The sequence below is a fragment of the Sapajus apella genome, unplaced genomic scaffold, assembly GCF_009761245.1.
Source record: "Sapajus apella isolate SASKATOON/1434 unplaced genomic scaffold, GSC_monkey_1.0 scaffold78, whole genome shotgun sequence".
In the NCBI taxonomy this organism is placed as follows: Eukaryota; Metazoa; Chordata; class Mammalia; order Primates; family Cebidae; genus Sapajus; species Sapajus apella.
This window is the reverse complement of record NW_022437018.1, coordinates 3087863-3103394: the sequence shown is the minus strand read 5'-3', so window position 1 is coordinate 3103394 and position 15532 is coordinate 3087863. Positions and strand designations below refer to the sequence as shown.

The window sequence follows — 15532 nt, the reverse complement described above, 5'->3', positions numbered from 1 at the left end:
TTCTGTGACGTCAGTAGTCTTTCAGCTTGCACTTTTGGATTCTCTTCTAAGTACCCATGATAGTTTCGAACCTATAGAAAACTGCTTTTCAACAACAGATATTGGCTAATGGGAGGTACTGTGATGAAGGAGATGCCAGTATTGCCAAGGCTGCCTATTGCCCAGTGTTGAAGTTTAGCCCTACAGGTGACCGGACTTGCTAGCAGACCAGCGTGAGTAGTCAGTGAGCTGTAAATGTGTGTCAGCTGTCCCGACAGTGGCTGAATGGAGCTCCAGTAGGCAGGTTGTGTTTAGAGAAAACCAAGGAGAAAATAACATGTTAACGGGAATAAACCATTTGGGGTCAAAAATAACAGTCCCATGTTTTTGTACTTGTGTGAGATATAAAAAGAAAACTTGAGTGTCAATTAGGCTTCATATGAACTTCTAAACATTCTTGCCTGTCTTGTGCACCTCCAAGGAAGTGGCTGGGCGAAGGCAAAACTGCCTGAACCTCTCACGCCTTCAATTGTTCTGGAAAGCTTTGGTGTCTTTACTGCAGTGTTCACTCTCTTCTTACAGAGTTTTATAAATGGACGCTGACATGGACTACGAAAGACCCAACGTTGAAACCATCAAGTGTGTGGTCGTGGGTGACAACGCCGTGGGGAAGACACGCTTGATCTGTGCCAGAGCGTGCAACACCACACTCACTCAGTATCAGCTGCTGGCCACCCACGTGCCAACTGTGTGGGCGATTGACCAGTACCGCGTGTGCCAGGAGGTAAGATGCACAGAGTGTCTTTAGCATCCCTAGGGCACATCATTGCTGGTTGCCTGTCTGATTTTTTCTAAAGGAGGAGCGTGGGTACATTGCACATTCAAAACATAACTAACCTTTTTAATGCCACAAGCAAAAACAAAAGCAGGACAGGCGTGGTGGCTCATGCCTATAATCCCAGCACTTTGGGAGGGTGAGGCAGTCGGATCACCTGAGGTCGGGAGTTCGAGACCAGCCTAACCTACACGGAGAAACCCTGTCCCTACTAAAAATACAAAATTAGCCAGGCATGGTGGCACATGCCTGTAATTCCAGCTACTCAGGAAGCTGAGGCAGGAGAATTGCTTGAACCCAGGAGGCAGAGGTTGCAGTGAGCCGAGATCATGCCATTGCACTCCAGCCTGGGCAACAAGAGCAAAACTCCATCCCCAAAAAAAGAGAAAAGAAAAATGCAAACCGGAGACTATGGGTCTGGTATCCTGAATGAGGGTTGAGACATGTGATTCCAGGAAGGGAATTAAGACTCAGCTCAAATCCTGTTAGAATAAAGAAACTAAATGCAAGTGAATTGAGGGGCTTTGAGGGTGTTGACTTGAACATGCTTCTCCCAGGGAACTTCTGATTGACACTGTGCACCGATGCTCACTCTCTCTCTCTCTCCCTCTCTCTCTCTCTCTCTCTCTCTCTCTCTCTCTCCTGCAGGTCTTGGAGCGTTCTCGGGATGTTGTTGATGAAGTGAGTGTTTCTCTCAGGCTTTGGGATACTTTTGGCGATCATCACAAAGACAGACGCTTTGCATATGGCAGGTAAACCAAGACTAGTACAGCATGGTTGAGCTTGAGTGCAATTTCCTTTTCAAAACCAGCAGCTGGTTCACAAATCAACAAAAACCACATCACATGGCCTTGAAATGTGTTGGGTTCTGCACTGTGTCTAAGAAAAGAAAAAAAAAGGACGGTATTGTTTCCTGATGTCAAGAAAAGCAACGTGCCCTGCCACTCAGGAAGTACTGTGTTGAAAACAATCAGTGCTGGTCAAGCTGGAAGGTTCGCTAGATGAGGATTCTGTAGCACCCTCCAACTGCAGGCTGCTTTGATTGCTGGTGCTCTGAGTAACTCTTCACTTGCCTTCTGTTAGAATGTTTTAAGTTATTTTGGCACTTGGTCACCCTACTTCAGAAGGACTCTTTGGTCTTTTCATGACCATATTGGCAGAGTCTAATGTTATTTGCTTTGGATTTTATGTTATCTGAAAAGTCTATTATTTTTATTAGAAGGTCATTTTTAAAAATAAAGAAAAATATCTCTGAAGTCCTTCGCAAGACAAATTTCCAAAATAAACGGAAACACTATTTTTTTTTTTGTTTTGGCTATTTTTTATTTTCTAAAAAAGGAGAAAGTGGCTATTTTTTATTTTCTAAAAAAGAGAAAAACTCTAGTAATGGGAAAACTTACCTAGAAGGACATTAATATGGGTAGGAACATGGTCAATGTGCCTTAAAATATTTAGCAACCTCTCCTTGCCACCATAACTTAAAGTCTCTCTCAGTGAATGGGTGATAGTTATTAAAATCTGGATTAGCAGAGAGGTTTTTTTACCACTTAATTATAAAGGAACACATTTCATTTTAAATGTAGAATGTAGATATCTGGCCTTGTCGTCTCTTCTTAATATCAAACATCATTTGATATTAAGGATTACCTTACAGGATGTTATTAGTTAGACACTCCAAGCACATGAATTACTCCTTAGTATTGAGATAAGCATTGCTGAAGGTCCTTGTATTTCTCCAAGCCAGTAGCTCTCTGAACAGACTTTTATTGACATTTATCCAAGTGGTCTAAAATATGAAATAAGCCACTGAAAGAGTTTGCCCTATTCCTAGGAATTATTTCACACACTGAAAGAATCTGTGACTTAGATGACTTTTTTTCAAGGGGACTTAGAAAGAGAGATATGGAAGCAAAACACAATGTTAATGTCCTTTTGGTAACAAGGACTTTTGAACTTAGTATCCTATATCATAGATACTTTTCCTTGACTCTCCTGCATTTTTTCTTTCTATAATGTTCTTTATTATTATTTTAGTTACCATTTGCTTTTTTCTTTTGTCCATTTGTTCTACATGTAAAAATGACAATTATAAATGAACCTGCTTATCACTGCCAGGCAGTCAGGTTTGTAATATCTATGGTTTTGAGGAAGCTTGATTTAAAAATGGCGACTTTAGGCAATGTAAGGATAAATACAATTGATTTCAAAGGACTTTTAGATCCCTGCTTCTAAAAAGATGTCGTGAAAATGATGGACCTGATGATGACTTAATGGAAATATTTGGGTTTAGACTCTAGAAACTATTTCAACAGTTCCGTGGTTTGTTGCCTCTAGACATTTATGAAATTTGTCAATATCTGTGAAAAATAGCAGAAAAAAAAAAACAACAATGAAATGTTTGCATTTCAAACACTGAATTTTAACATGACCCCTCAGTGTAAAGCTGGTGCTGTGGTCATAGAAGGGCTCCTTCATTATCTTGTGAGATTCCTGTGTAGCATTTATTTAATGGCATGATGGCCGTCGTCGATCCACACTGGGCCTCATTCAGCTCCCTGACATAGCTAGAGTCATTTTACAATACAACATGCCACGCCTGCGTGTGTGTTCTCTCCCAACAAAAATAAGCTGCTCTTTCCTGTGACTGCAGCAGTTCAAAGTGCATTGTTCTGCTCCCTTGTCTGTGACATTTGGTTCTGTCAACTGTAACCCATTATCCCTTTGCTGGAAACAGGAAGTGCTCCCCAAGCCGCATTTGATTCTCTGAGCAACATACAGGGGCTTCAGGAACACGCCTGTGTTTCTGGCCACGTTCTCCTTGGGGCCTCACTTTGTGTGCATGTTTGTACCTTGTATTTCCTCTGTTTTCCAATTCCTCACAGCCTCCAGTAGTCCTACCACAGACCCCACCTCTAGTTAAAGAACAAAAACCAGAGCGCCTCTGTCTTGCACTCCGGCATCTTTCTGTAAATGCTAAATATGTAAATATCACATTGACATAATGCCCAAAAGTTACATTTTTATGGAAAAACCTGAGAGAAGTAGGAGTTCTTTTATTTAGTATAGGCCTCTGACCCATACATTTCCCTGCTGTGAGAGAGCCATTGAATTTCTTAAAGATTTCAAGTTTTACCTTTATATCATTCGTGAAGGAGAGGAATCATAATTACAGCTTCTGACAATCAGTTTGTTTTGCAAACCTGTTTTGTGACTGACATTTTTACTATACTTAGTGAGAAATACAATTCAGTGGGATGTACACAGACATAAACTTTGAGGCATGTGAAATACATTCCCTATACTTGGAAATGTATTTGAAACCTTTTTTAAATAATTAATTTGATTCTTGTGGTGACAGTGAGAGAAGCCAGATTTATACCAACATGTCTTAGACCTTGCATTTGGTTTCCTCTGCTTCATACCAAAAGGTAATTAATAAGTTGCTGCCTCAAACATTCTTTGGCATGGACAAGCTCTAGTTTGCGGAGGGGATTCTGTGGGATGAGGGGCTGTCAGTGGCAGGCAGTTGGCCAATCTGGATTTGCAGTGTTCCTGATACGGTATAACCAGAGTGTTAGTGGTCTCTTCATGATTTAAATGCAACTATTCTACCCATTTTTTAGTCAATTAGAATAATAGCTCCAATTTATCAACAGCCTACTGTGTGCCAGTCAACACATTAGGTACTTTGTCAAGATTAGTTAATCCTTTCAGGAACTGTAGGAGGCAGAGATGATTTTGGTGCTACCATTGAGTAAAGGATTGAGTTCTTTTACTATTGTAAATTTGCCCAGCAAGTGAGTCTCAGAGGCAGACTCAAACCCACTCCGCCTGGTTCCTGGCTCTCAGTCTTGCCACTGTGCCAAGCTACCTCAACCTACTGGGATCCTACGTTGGTGAGCTGGATTTCTATTTGCCCTTTCAGATTTGTGCAAAGACTTGGAACTAGAAGAAATTTCAAAAGGTCATCTGGTTGACCTCTTGTCTTCAGGAAGGGAAATTGCACAGGTCTCCAAAAAAAGTATTGATAGGAGCCCTTCTATTCCATGGAGATGAAGGGAACAGAGTAGCATGAGCTGGCAACGCTCTGCACTTTGAAGTCTGTCGAACCTCTCTTCTCGGGAGTGAGCAACTCCAGCTCTCTTGTGGCCTTTTTCCCACCACCTACTTTATATCCACTTTTGGATGAACTTTTGAAGCTCTTTTCTGGATCTTTTAAAATGTCAGGCACGAAACTGTACATAGTAACCGTGACTATGATCAGCTGCTCTTTTTTGGCAAGGAAAGCGCCTCTTCTTAAAGGGATGTTGCTCAACTCAAGAATTGTCTCCTGGAGCTCTTATAAGAATGAAATGTCCACATTCAGGGTCTTGGCACTGAAAATGTAGGCAAACAGTATGGGCTCTGCCTTCATCAGGAATCTGGCCACTCAGTCCCTGTATTAGTCAGTTCTCATACTGCTAAAAACAACGTATCCGAGACGAGGTAATTTATAAAGAAAAAGAGGTTTAATAGACTCACAGTTCCATGTGGCTGGGGAGGCCTCATAATCATGGCAGAAGGCAAAGGAGGAACAAAGTCACATCTTACATGGAGGCAGGCAAGAAAGAGAGCATGTGCAGCAAAACTGCCCTTTATAAAACCATCAGATGTCGTGATACTTATTCACTATCATGGGAACAGAGTGAGAAAGACCTGCCCTCATGATTCAATTACCTCCCACCAGATACCTCCTATAACACACGGGAATTACAGGAGCTACAATTTGAGATTTGGGGGGGGACACAGCCAACCCACATCAGTCCCTTTTATCTAGTCATACACGTATAAATAATTACAGATTCTGTTGTTTTTTGGCCCCCGAAAATTTCCTTCGTTGATCTGTCTGCAGGTCAGAGAATTTTCAGACACTGAACAAAGCCTGTGGTGCTGACTGCGGTAACAACAACTACAGTTTCGTCAGGATGCCCCATGGGCCAGGCCTGTGCTACATGCTGCATTTGTCCTGCCCTGCTTCATTCTTGTGATGAGCCTGCAAAATAGGCTCATTTCACAGTTGGAGAAACAGGCACAAAAAAGGGCCAAGGTCAGACAGCCAGGACACAATGGAGCTGGACTTTCCTCTTGAGTCTGTCTGACTCCAAAGCCCATGTCTTCCCCATCCACCTTGCTGTTAGAGCTGGTGATGATGATGGATGATAACATCATCCATGAAATTTCCTCCTGATACAGTCTAAATCTTACACAGTCCCGTGAGGACCCTGAAGACTAGCACTCACCATCTATCACCAGCTCTGATGTTCCAGTGCTCCTCTTAAATTCTTTAATCCACAGCAAATAACTTAATTCTTTGTGTGCATCCATAGGTAGCTGAGCATGCGTCCTTTCGCTGTCAGTAAAAACGATACATCCAAGCAAACTTTCTGAGAGTGAATGGGAATCTTGGCATGTTTCCTTCAAATCATTTAACTAAAACATTCAGAACCACTGTCGTTGCTCTTATCCCCAGCAATTTCTGGGCATCTTTTTAGTCCTATTGGAATCCGCTTATTATATAGTTTATTCTTACACACTGATTTTTCTCAGACATTGTTAGTTTCTATGAGAAGTACAGTACATGTTTTAAATAACATTAATCAGAGCTATGGTTTCTGTGTGTCTGGTTTCATGCTGAAGGTACATGTAATCAGACACAAATGAACACACCACGTTCTCAATGAACAGTTGAGGCCCTTTAAAAAATTCAGGACCGTAGTGACTGGTGTTTGTATCTTTGTCTGTGATTGGCTGTGCTTGTGTTTTATAGCAAGGGAATAAGTAAGGATCAGTGAATATGTCTAGATAGAGTATTTTGAGTCAGCTCCTAATGTTCATAGCACATTCTAAAGGCTGGGCCAGAAATAACATTGTAATGATGATGTTAGGATGGCAAATAGCCTGTTGCACGGTGAAACTTCAAGTGGGCCAGGAATGGACCAGGGCCAGGGCTAGGGCATACCGAGGGAGTCACTCGCCTTGGGCATAAAATGTACATAGTAATAATCTTAAAAAGACAGAGTTACCATTGCTGGTTTTTATTTCCTTCTGCCTCAGACACAATATGGCATTGTTACTGATGATGACTTTATTTAAAAGTTTGCTATTTTGTCCATCATGGATTTTTGGCCTTGATTTTTTTTTTTTTTTTTAGATGGAGTCTCGCTCTGTCACCAGGCTGGAGTGCAGTGGCAGGATCTCAACTTACTGCAACCTCCACCTTCTGGGTTCAAGCGATTCTCCTGCCTCAGCCTCCCGAGTAGCTGGGATTACAGGTGCCCACCAACATGCCTGGCTAATTTTTGTATTTTTAGTAGAGTCAGGATTTCACCATGTTGGCCAGGATGGTCTCAATCTCTTGACCTCATGATCCACCCGCCTCAGCCTCCCAAAATGTTGGGATTACAGGCATGAGTCACCGTGCCCGGCCAAATGAATTTTTTTTTTAAGTATTATTCATCTGGATCGCTGAGGTTTTTTTGGTACCTTCTTACATTTTGCACTTGAAGCACGTGCTTCTTTTTCTTCACTCAAGTCCTGGCCCTAATGGCAGGCTTTATAAATGGATAGTCAAGTAGCTAAGGGAAGCAGCTTAGTAATGCATGCACTTTTTATGGAAAAGTAATCCAAACCACAGTTTTAAATATATGGTACCAAGAGGCCTTGGAAAATCATTACTGCTTGTGTCCTAAAGACATTCAGTTCAGTGTGCTGCTATAACAAAAAGAACTAAAAATTGCTCAGGTTATAGGAAAAAGTAGAAAGGCATGAAAGAAAAGCAGCAATTTAAACTAAGGGATAGAAATAGTTGTTCCCTAAGAGGTTAAGTTAAAACTCTTAGCTCTCCTATTTGAACAGAGCAGTCATTCTGATATAAGAGTTCTGGGGGCCGGGCACAGTGGCTCAAGCCTGTAATCCCAGCACTTTGGGAGGCCGAGGCGGGTGGATCACGAGGTCAAGGGATCGAGACCATCCTGGTCAACATGGTGAAACCCCGTCTCTACTAAAAATATAAAAACATTAGCTGGGCATGGTGGCGCGTGCCTGTAATCCCAGCTACTCAGGAGGCTGAGGCAGGAGAATTGCCTGAACCCAGGAGGCGGAGGTTGCGGTGAGCTGAGATTGCGCCATTGCACTCCAGCCTGGGTAACAAGAGCGAAACTCTGTTTCAAAAAAAAAAAGAGTTCTGGAAGAGGTGAATCAGCCCATTTTAGCCAATACCTAGATGACTCTGAGGCAGATGGTCCTCTGGTCCCACTTTGGTAAACATTGTCCTGGAATTATCTGATGCTCGTTACCAAGCCTCAGCCAGAAGGGAAAAATGCTTGACAAGTAGAGAGACAGCTTTTGAGTAAGGGGCGCCAAGCAAAAAAGAGCACATACTGTGATTCCATTTCTGCAATGTCCTAGGAAATGCAACCCAATCTATAGTGACAGAAAGTAGATCACTGGTTTCCTAGATGAGAGGATGGAGGGGAGGGATGGATTACAAAGGAACATAAGGAAATTTTAGGGGAGATAGAAATATTTATCATTTTGGTCATGATGGTTCAGGGGGAATACATATGTCAAAATTAATCAAATCAAACAACAAATATGCAAATTTGGTATATTTCCATTATCTCTCAATACAGATTATTTAAGAAGAGAAATAGGCCAGGTGCAGTGGCTCATGCCTGTCATCTAACTACTCAAGAGGTTGAAGTGAGAGAATCACCTGAGCATGGGAGGTGGAAGCTGCAGTGAGCTAGGACTGTTCCACTGTACTCCAGTCTGGGCAACAGAGCAAAACCCTGCCTCAAAAAAGAAAAAAAAAAAAAAAAGAAGAGAAATATGGACAAAGTAGTCTGTGATACATGAAGAAAAGTTTTCATGTTAGACTATGTATGTTTTAATTATGGACCTTTAAGTTAGTTCCCACTGAAAACATAAATCACTATGTGAACTTAAAAAAAATGTAACCAGATCCTTAGTAGCTGAATATAAAAAATGAGGTATTTATATATCTGAAGCTAAGGATGGGCCACTGTCATATTGTCAAACAAAATCATGCTGCTTCCCTTTTCTCAGAGACAGAACCTCCCACTCAGTGGCTCATAGTCTGACCCAGGGGCCTGTTTCTCAGTCTGTGGTTATGTTTATATCTTTGTCTAACAAGAAACGTTTCACCAGATACCCTGTGATAGCCAAATAGAGAACACCAAGTTCTGTGAAAGTTTTCTGTTTCTTCATCAAATAGTAACAATTTTGTCTTTTGTAGCTGGTTCATTCTGGAACCGGAGAATGTGATGGTAATCTCTGGGAGCATAAAGGTGACCATTTTGTACCCAGTCACTCTGACTGGAAATTGGGTGGAGAGCTGAGTGATCAGGTGTGTCCTCTCATTGGGGTTGGTTAATAGACATGGGCATGAGACTCCATTCTTGTTTGTTTCTCTGGATTGAATCCTAGCCTGTCTTCCCAACATTTTGTCTTGGTCCAGACATAACAAAGTATTTGTTAGTTCTGTGTCCTTCGTACCCTCCAGGTCCACAAACATGCATTATGTTAGAATTCAGGCCCCTACTCCACCTATTCTCAAGCTAGCCAATCACTACTCATATTCTAAGAATTAGAACAAGTGTCACATACTCCTAGAATTCCTCTCTGTACTCTCCCCACCCTCTCTGTCACCTTCAGAATCCAAGTGAGGTGTCTCCTTGTGTTCCCATAGGACACCTTTGCAAATCTCTATTGTAGCAATAATTGTATTGTGGGAAAATTGGCTCCTTAATTTTAGCTCATTCCCTTATCCTGTTATCCTAGTATATTTAGAATAGAGATTTTGTCTTTCTACTCTCTATTTCTAATACTTGGGCCTGGTACCTCATAGGAGCTTGATCAATGTTAGTTGAATGAGTCAACAAATCTCCCTCATATGTTCCAGGATCTTCTAAGGCATCGACAAGGAAATAGTCTTATAACAAATGCCAAATTATTTTACTAAGTTGAATTTTATATGTGCACTTTTGTAATAGGAATAACAAGTAATGGCTTAACCTGCAGGCAATGGAGATGGAAAATGCAGGTGCTTAGCCTCTCCTTAGTGAATTAGCAAATGGAAAGATCAGCTGCAAAGCCAGGAGAAAAAGGAGAGAGTTACACTCAGCTACACCCTCACATCCTCCCTTGTTTTCCCCAAGTTTTGGGACTTGTAAAATTTTTTTGGTAACATCTTTCATGAATGAGTATTTTTAAGCAGCGAATTACTTGTATGAATAATAATGCTTTTCCAATCATACGTTGTTTCTCCTCTGGGTATCATTTTCAAGATCTTTACAGGAATAATTTTTAAGAGTAATTATATATAGAGAGATTTTTTAATCCATTTGCCTAAAGATGAGAGCATTAAGTAAAACAATTAAAGGTGGATGATTGCTGTTATGTGATCATCCAAAACAAACAGATACACATTAGGCTACGTGCATACAAATAATTCAAAAAATTAAATCTGTGATGGAAGTTTATGGATTCTGTACTAAAGAACTCAAGTATAGAATTGCAGTGAAGTCGAATCATCTGGTGCACAGAAAATACATGTACCATCCACTGTGCCACCCTCAGCCTGCTGTCCCACACTGTCCTTCCCACTCTGAACTGGTACATCTTGTATTCTACCCAGAAGAAAAAAGCAGAAGAGCTAGGATTCCTATGTCTGACCCAGCCTTGTCCCCAGGATAAAATTGTCCTTGGAAAGCGGAGTGCCAAATGAGATAGCAACAGGGCTTGATTGATGCCTGGGGCTCACCCATGTGCCAGGGCTAGGAAGGATTTTGGCTGCTGCCCAAGCACCGGTCATGTGGCTGGTTCCTTTGTGGCTCAGCCCAGAAAAGCATTGATGGGCCCAAGAGAGGCCACAGGAGTGCGATTAATGAGGCCACTGCGATGGGCAAAGAGAATACGGAATATATGCGTTGTTCAGTACATTAACATCTTGTATTCTGCTTTCCTTTCACTTTTTTTCTGTTACTGCTTAATAACAGGAAGCTTGACAATTTGGGTCAAATACAACTAAGTGTGTTGACTTTTCACGGTGAAAGAAGAGAAAACATCAGTTTGTGATGTGTTTATACTGGAACTTTCTGATGAAGAAATATATTCCAGCCATACAGTTTTTTCTTTCAAAGTAGATGGTAAAAAGAAAGAGACTATTAAATAATTCTGCCTGCCTTCAGTGGATAATTCTGTTACCTATCTTTCAGTTATTCCATATCGATAAAGGACACAGCTGGTAATCCAAAAGGAGAAGATCTCTTGATGAAAGTGTTCTGCCATTCTGATTAAAGTCAACATATAAGATGTATTCTTGGTGATTTTTGAGCCCATAATTACATTTTTCTGACAGTAATTGGCACTTAACAGTTTATAGAACACTTTCACTTATATTTTCCTTTGTGAGTATTAACCACAATTCTACCAGTAATTTCTAATATTAGCCACGATTAGACTTTCAGAATTATTCCACCACTTTATCCCCCCTGCTGAAAATGCCTCTGTCCCCAGCCTAGAGAGGATAAGTCCGAAGGAGGAAATTCTGAATTGCAGACACAGAAAGCATGTTAGTGAATTCTTTTTTTAATGTATCATCTTGACTATCCTTTTAGTGATTTCGTTGTTTGGTGCGCTTTTTAAAAAGCAAGATGGTCTGTGTAATAGACCATCCTGCCTGTAGACCTCCTAGCCTCTCCTTACTCCTACCTTAAGCCTTAATTTTGTTATAACTTACCTGGAATTAATCTTGCAAGTAACCTGTCCATTTCTTTACGTTTCCTTTGCTTCTGGAGATAATCTAATTCCTGGAAGAAATTATTCATTCACTATTATTCTGATGTTATGAAATTATCCAATTACATGGGGTAAAGAGATTTTTTAGAGAAATTCAAATAATTAAAATATATAGAGATTAACTGGTTAACCTCTGCCGTATAGCAGAGCTTTACCTAGCAGTCTTTCAGCAATAATAGTCTGAAGAACTGTAATGGCTCACATTCTATTTTCATTCTTTACTGAAGCTCCAAATGATTCTCTGACTTATTTTAAGCCTAAATTCATCTCTTTTAGACTTTGAGTCTGCAGACATATTTGCATATGCAGGTTTTACTTTCTGATATCCATAAGGCCTTTTAATTTAGTAAAAATTCTTTGAGGGCCTGTTCTCTTACACTGAGTTGTACACAATGAGAGAGAAACTAATAGGAACAGAACAAAATCCCTGAAAATGACCTCATGCTATAGTGGAAATGACAGCTACAAAAACAATGATAATTCAGTGTTAACAATGCTGAACTCAAGGTGTCAGTTCCTGGAACAGGGAAGCAAGAATAAATAGCTCAGGCAAAAAGTTTAGTACTATTCTGAACGCTTTTGGTTCACATTCCACATCTTGTCCTCAGGCTATACCTTCAGCGTGTGTATACAGAATGCAGCCACTTCCCCTCATAGAGGACCCTTCTCAGGCCCCGCAGAGTCACCATCCTCTCTCACTGAATTCTTACCTCTTAACTGGTCCTCTGCTTCTTCCTCCCTTTCGCTCCCTATCCCTGATACTCCCTGTCCTCTCCCCATTCCTACCTTGCCACCAGTTTAGTCAGTTCTCATTGGAGCAAGGGACTGACGCTCAAACATAAATTATATCACGGCATCCTGCTCAAAAACTCCCGCTTTCCCTCACGACTGTGCTCCAGCAGAATGGCACGGTCTCTTCCTCCAGGGAGGCAGTGCAGGCAGGCTCCTACCTCGGGCCTTTGCGCTAGCGGCTTCCTCTTGTGCTAGGTTCTTCCCCGGATACTGCCATATTGACTCCCTCCTTTCCCCCAGGGCTTCTGGAAATGTCACCTTCTCAGCGAGACCCTCCCTAACCACCTCGTTTCAACAGCAATTTTTGCTCCCCAATATCTCCATCCCCTTTCTCTGCTTTATTTTCTAATTAGCACTTAGCATTACCTGTTTTAAATATATTTTCTTCTTTATTATCGGTCTTCACTAGAATGTGAGCATAATGAGAACAAGTGCCACAAGGGCAGCAGTTTGTGTCTTTTACTAATCCCTCTATCCCCAATGTCTAGAAGAGTGCCTGGCACACAGTAGGTTCTCAGTTACTATTTCTGCAAGAAATGATTAGATGATTGATGAGTAATATTGGATAAGTGACTTGACCATTCCTGGCACCTTTACCGATTCAAAGAGAATTGCCAAGGAGCCTGGGTAGAGTCCCTTTGTCATCGTGGTCAGATGGTCTTGCTAGTTTACACAGTTCGGTCTCAGGAGAGTCGGGGAGGTTAATCCCAGGGACCTCCCATGTAGCATTGTAGCTGATGCTAAAGTTTTCTTATGCGTACAACTTGCCCTCAGGAGAAAAAATGAAATATGTAGGAAGGAGGTTCCTCAGCAGTTTAACTTCAGAGAATGCCAAAGAGGGATGTGAACTCCAGGTGGAGCTGGAAGGGAATTTATTACCACAATTTCACCTTCTTCTGTTTAGCGAGTCTTATTTATGTCAGCGCCTCCTGCATTTGTTGACCAGGAGTTAAGTGAGACTGTTTAATGTTTCTTTTAAGAAAGTATCTGTGCTTCATGCAAAATTCACACGTATTCAACTTCTGATGATTACGTGAGGTGTAAGAATACACTAAGGGAATATGGTATGCCAAGTACAGAAACTAAGATTTTGAGTGGAAAGCGGCCTGATTTCATTGGATGATAACTCACAACAATGGCAGGGCCATTGCCCCCAATGATATTTGTGCTATGATGGTAGAACCAACTATTTCTAAGACTCAAGTATTAGGTTGGTGCGAACGTAATCGTGGTTTTTGCCATTACTTTCAATAGCAAAAACCACGATTAAGTTTGCACCAACCTAATGTTATCTATCTTAGGGTTTGGTGGCATTGCTGAGATGTTGACGTGACTTCCCTGCACTTAAGAGCATGCATTGCTTTGGCCCCACATTCAGAGGGTGGTGGAAGACTGGTTTAAAATATTGCTTCCTACTAAACATGCAGATACGGGCTTGGAAAAAAAATAGTTGCACATGCTAATCACTCCCAAATCTGGATATATTTCAGGATGTTTTGACAGTTTTCCCCACATAACATCTGTACTTAAGAAGCCTCACGCTATTGGTAAAGTATTGACTTGATTTCTCTGCTCACATCCAGGGTGCTGCATGGTTCTGCCCTGCTCCCCCCAGATCCCCCGCCAGGCGCTCCCCTACAGGCCTCTCCATCCTCCATGAGTATGAGCTTACACAGCCATTCATCTCCTGGTGGTTATGTGCCCCATCACTGACAACTCCCTCTGCATCTCATACACACTGGGCTGCTCCTCTACTAAAATTTTCCAAAGCCACGTGTTACACATTCCTTTTCTCTGCCATGCTCCCAGCTGTTTTGTGCTGTTTTGATCTGTCTGTTTGCATAGTTCTGTCAGACTATATGCATGAAAGATATGTTGTCGACATGAATGGTTTTGAAAATGTTTCTGTAAAGAACCTACCTCAGTTACCAGCAGGGAGAAAGAAGCTTGAAGCCCCAAAGAAGGAGGTCAGACACTCCTACTTGAATCTTTGGGGACTCATGCACAGTGACAAAGAAAAGAATCCCATTAAAATGTGACCACGATGCCTGCCCATATACTGGATATAGGAGTCCCTCCTTAAAAAATAAGTAATAATAGTCAGTGATGACATATAAAGAGGTGGGATCGTAACACAGAACAAAATAATTTGTACAAATGTACGTTAAAAGGAGATACTTCAAGGAGAACTCGGGTAAATATTAGCGGCCAGGCATGGTGGCTCACACCTGTAATCCCAGCACTTTGGGAGGTTGAGGTGGGCAGATCACAAGGTCAGGAGTTTGAGACCAGCTTGGCCACCATGGTGAAACCCCGTCTCTACTAAAAATACAAAAAGTTGGCCAGGCGTGGTCAGGCGCCTATAATCCCAATTACTTAGGAGGCTGAGACAGGAGAATTGCTTGAACCCGGGAGGCAGAGGTTGCCGTGAGCCGAAATTGAGCCACTTCGCTCCAGCCTGGGCAACAGAGCTGTATACATGTACATATATATATATACATATATATATATGTATATATATGTATATGTGCCAAGTTGGGACCTTAAAGAAAAAAAGTCCCCAAAAAAGCGCATCTTACCCACATATCTTGGCCCTAGCTAGACTTTGAACAACAAAATACTACACGTTCTCAGAGACTATCTTTATAATGTCTACAGTCAAATATAGCAGAGTTGGTGGGAAAAGATGGGAGAAGCAACCAGATTCTGCATTCTAATAATTATATATAATTATTAGCTCATTCTCGGTCACCAAGTGTTAGTGTAGCAAGAGACCCAACTGGACCCAGACCACTTGAGAAGGGCATTTGGCTGTCCCACTCACAGCTTTCTGGAGAACTGGATAGAGTCCACTGTCCTTCTCATTGCCCGTAAAATTGACCTGATCTGAAGCTTCTAGATAAAAAGATAATGTCAGAATTATTCTTTCACTTAACCAGGTAAGGAAAGCCAAGGCCCACAGCTCCTCAGCTGGATAACAGTGGCAATGTAGATGGGACTAGAAAAGGAAAGTCAGACTTAAGAAGACAGAGTACTGCTGTGACAGGAAAGAACTTAGAAGAAAAT

General features: G+C 41.5%; 1 protein-coding gene across 12 annotated transcripts in view; it reads left to right on the top strand.

Annotated features, from left to right (window-relative positions):
* RHOBTB1 (Rho related BTB domain containing 1) overlaps nt 1-15532 on the top strand; it is a 127878-nt gene that overhangs the window by 84340 nt on the left and 28006 nt on the right. For 8 of the 12 annotated variants that reach the window (XM_032252554.1, XM_032252553.1, XM_032252555.1 and 5 more), the window contains 2 exons: nt 562-763; nt 1463-1566. In XM_032252554.1, the coding sequence (XP_032108445.1) occupies nt 572-763; nt 1463-1566 (296 nt within the window). In that variant the 5' untranslated portion in view covers nt 562-571. Of the gene's footprint in view, nt 1-561; nt 764-1462; nt 1567-13956; nt 14014-15532 lie in introns of all 12 variants that reach the window. The other 4 variants (XM_032252562.1, XM_032252564.1, XM_032252561.1 and 1 more) reach the window with 1 other exon arrangement.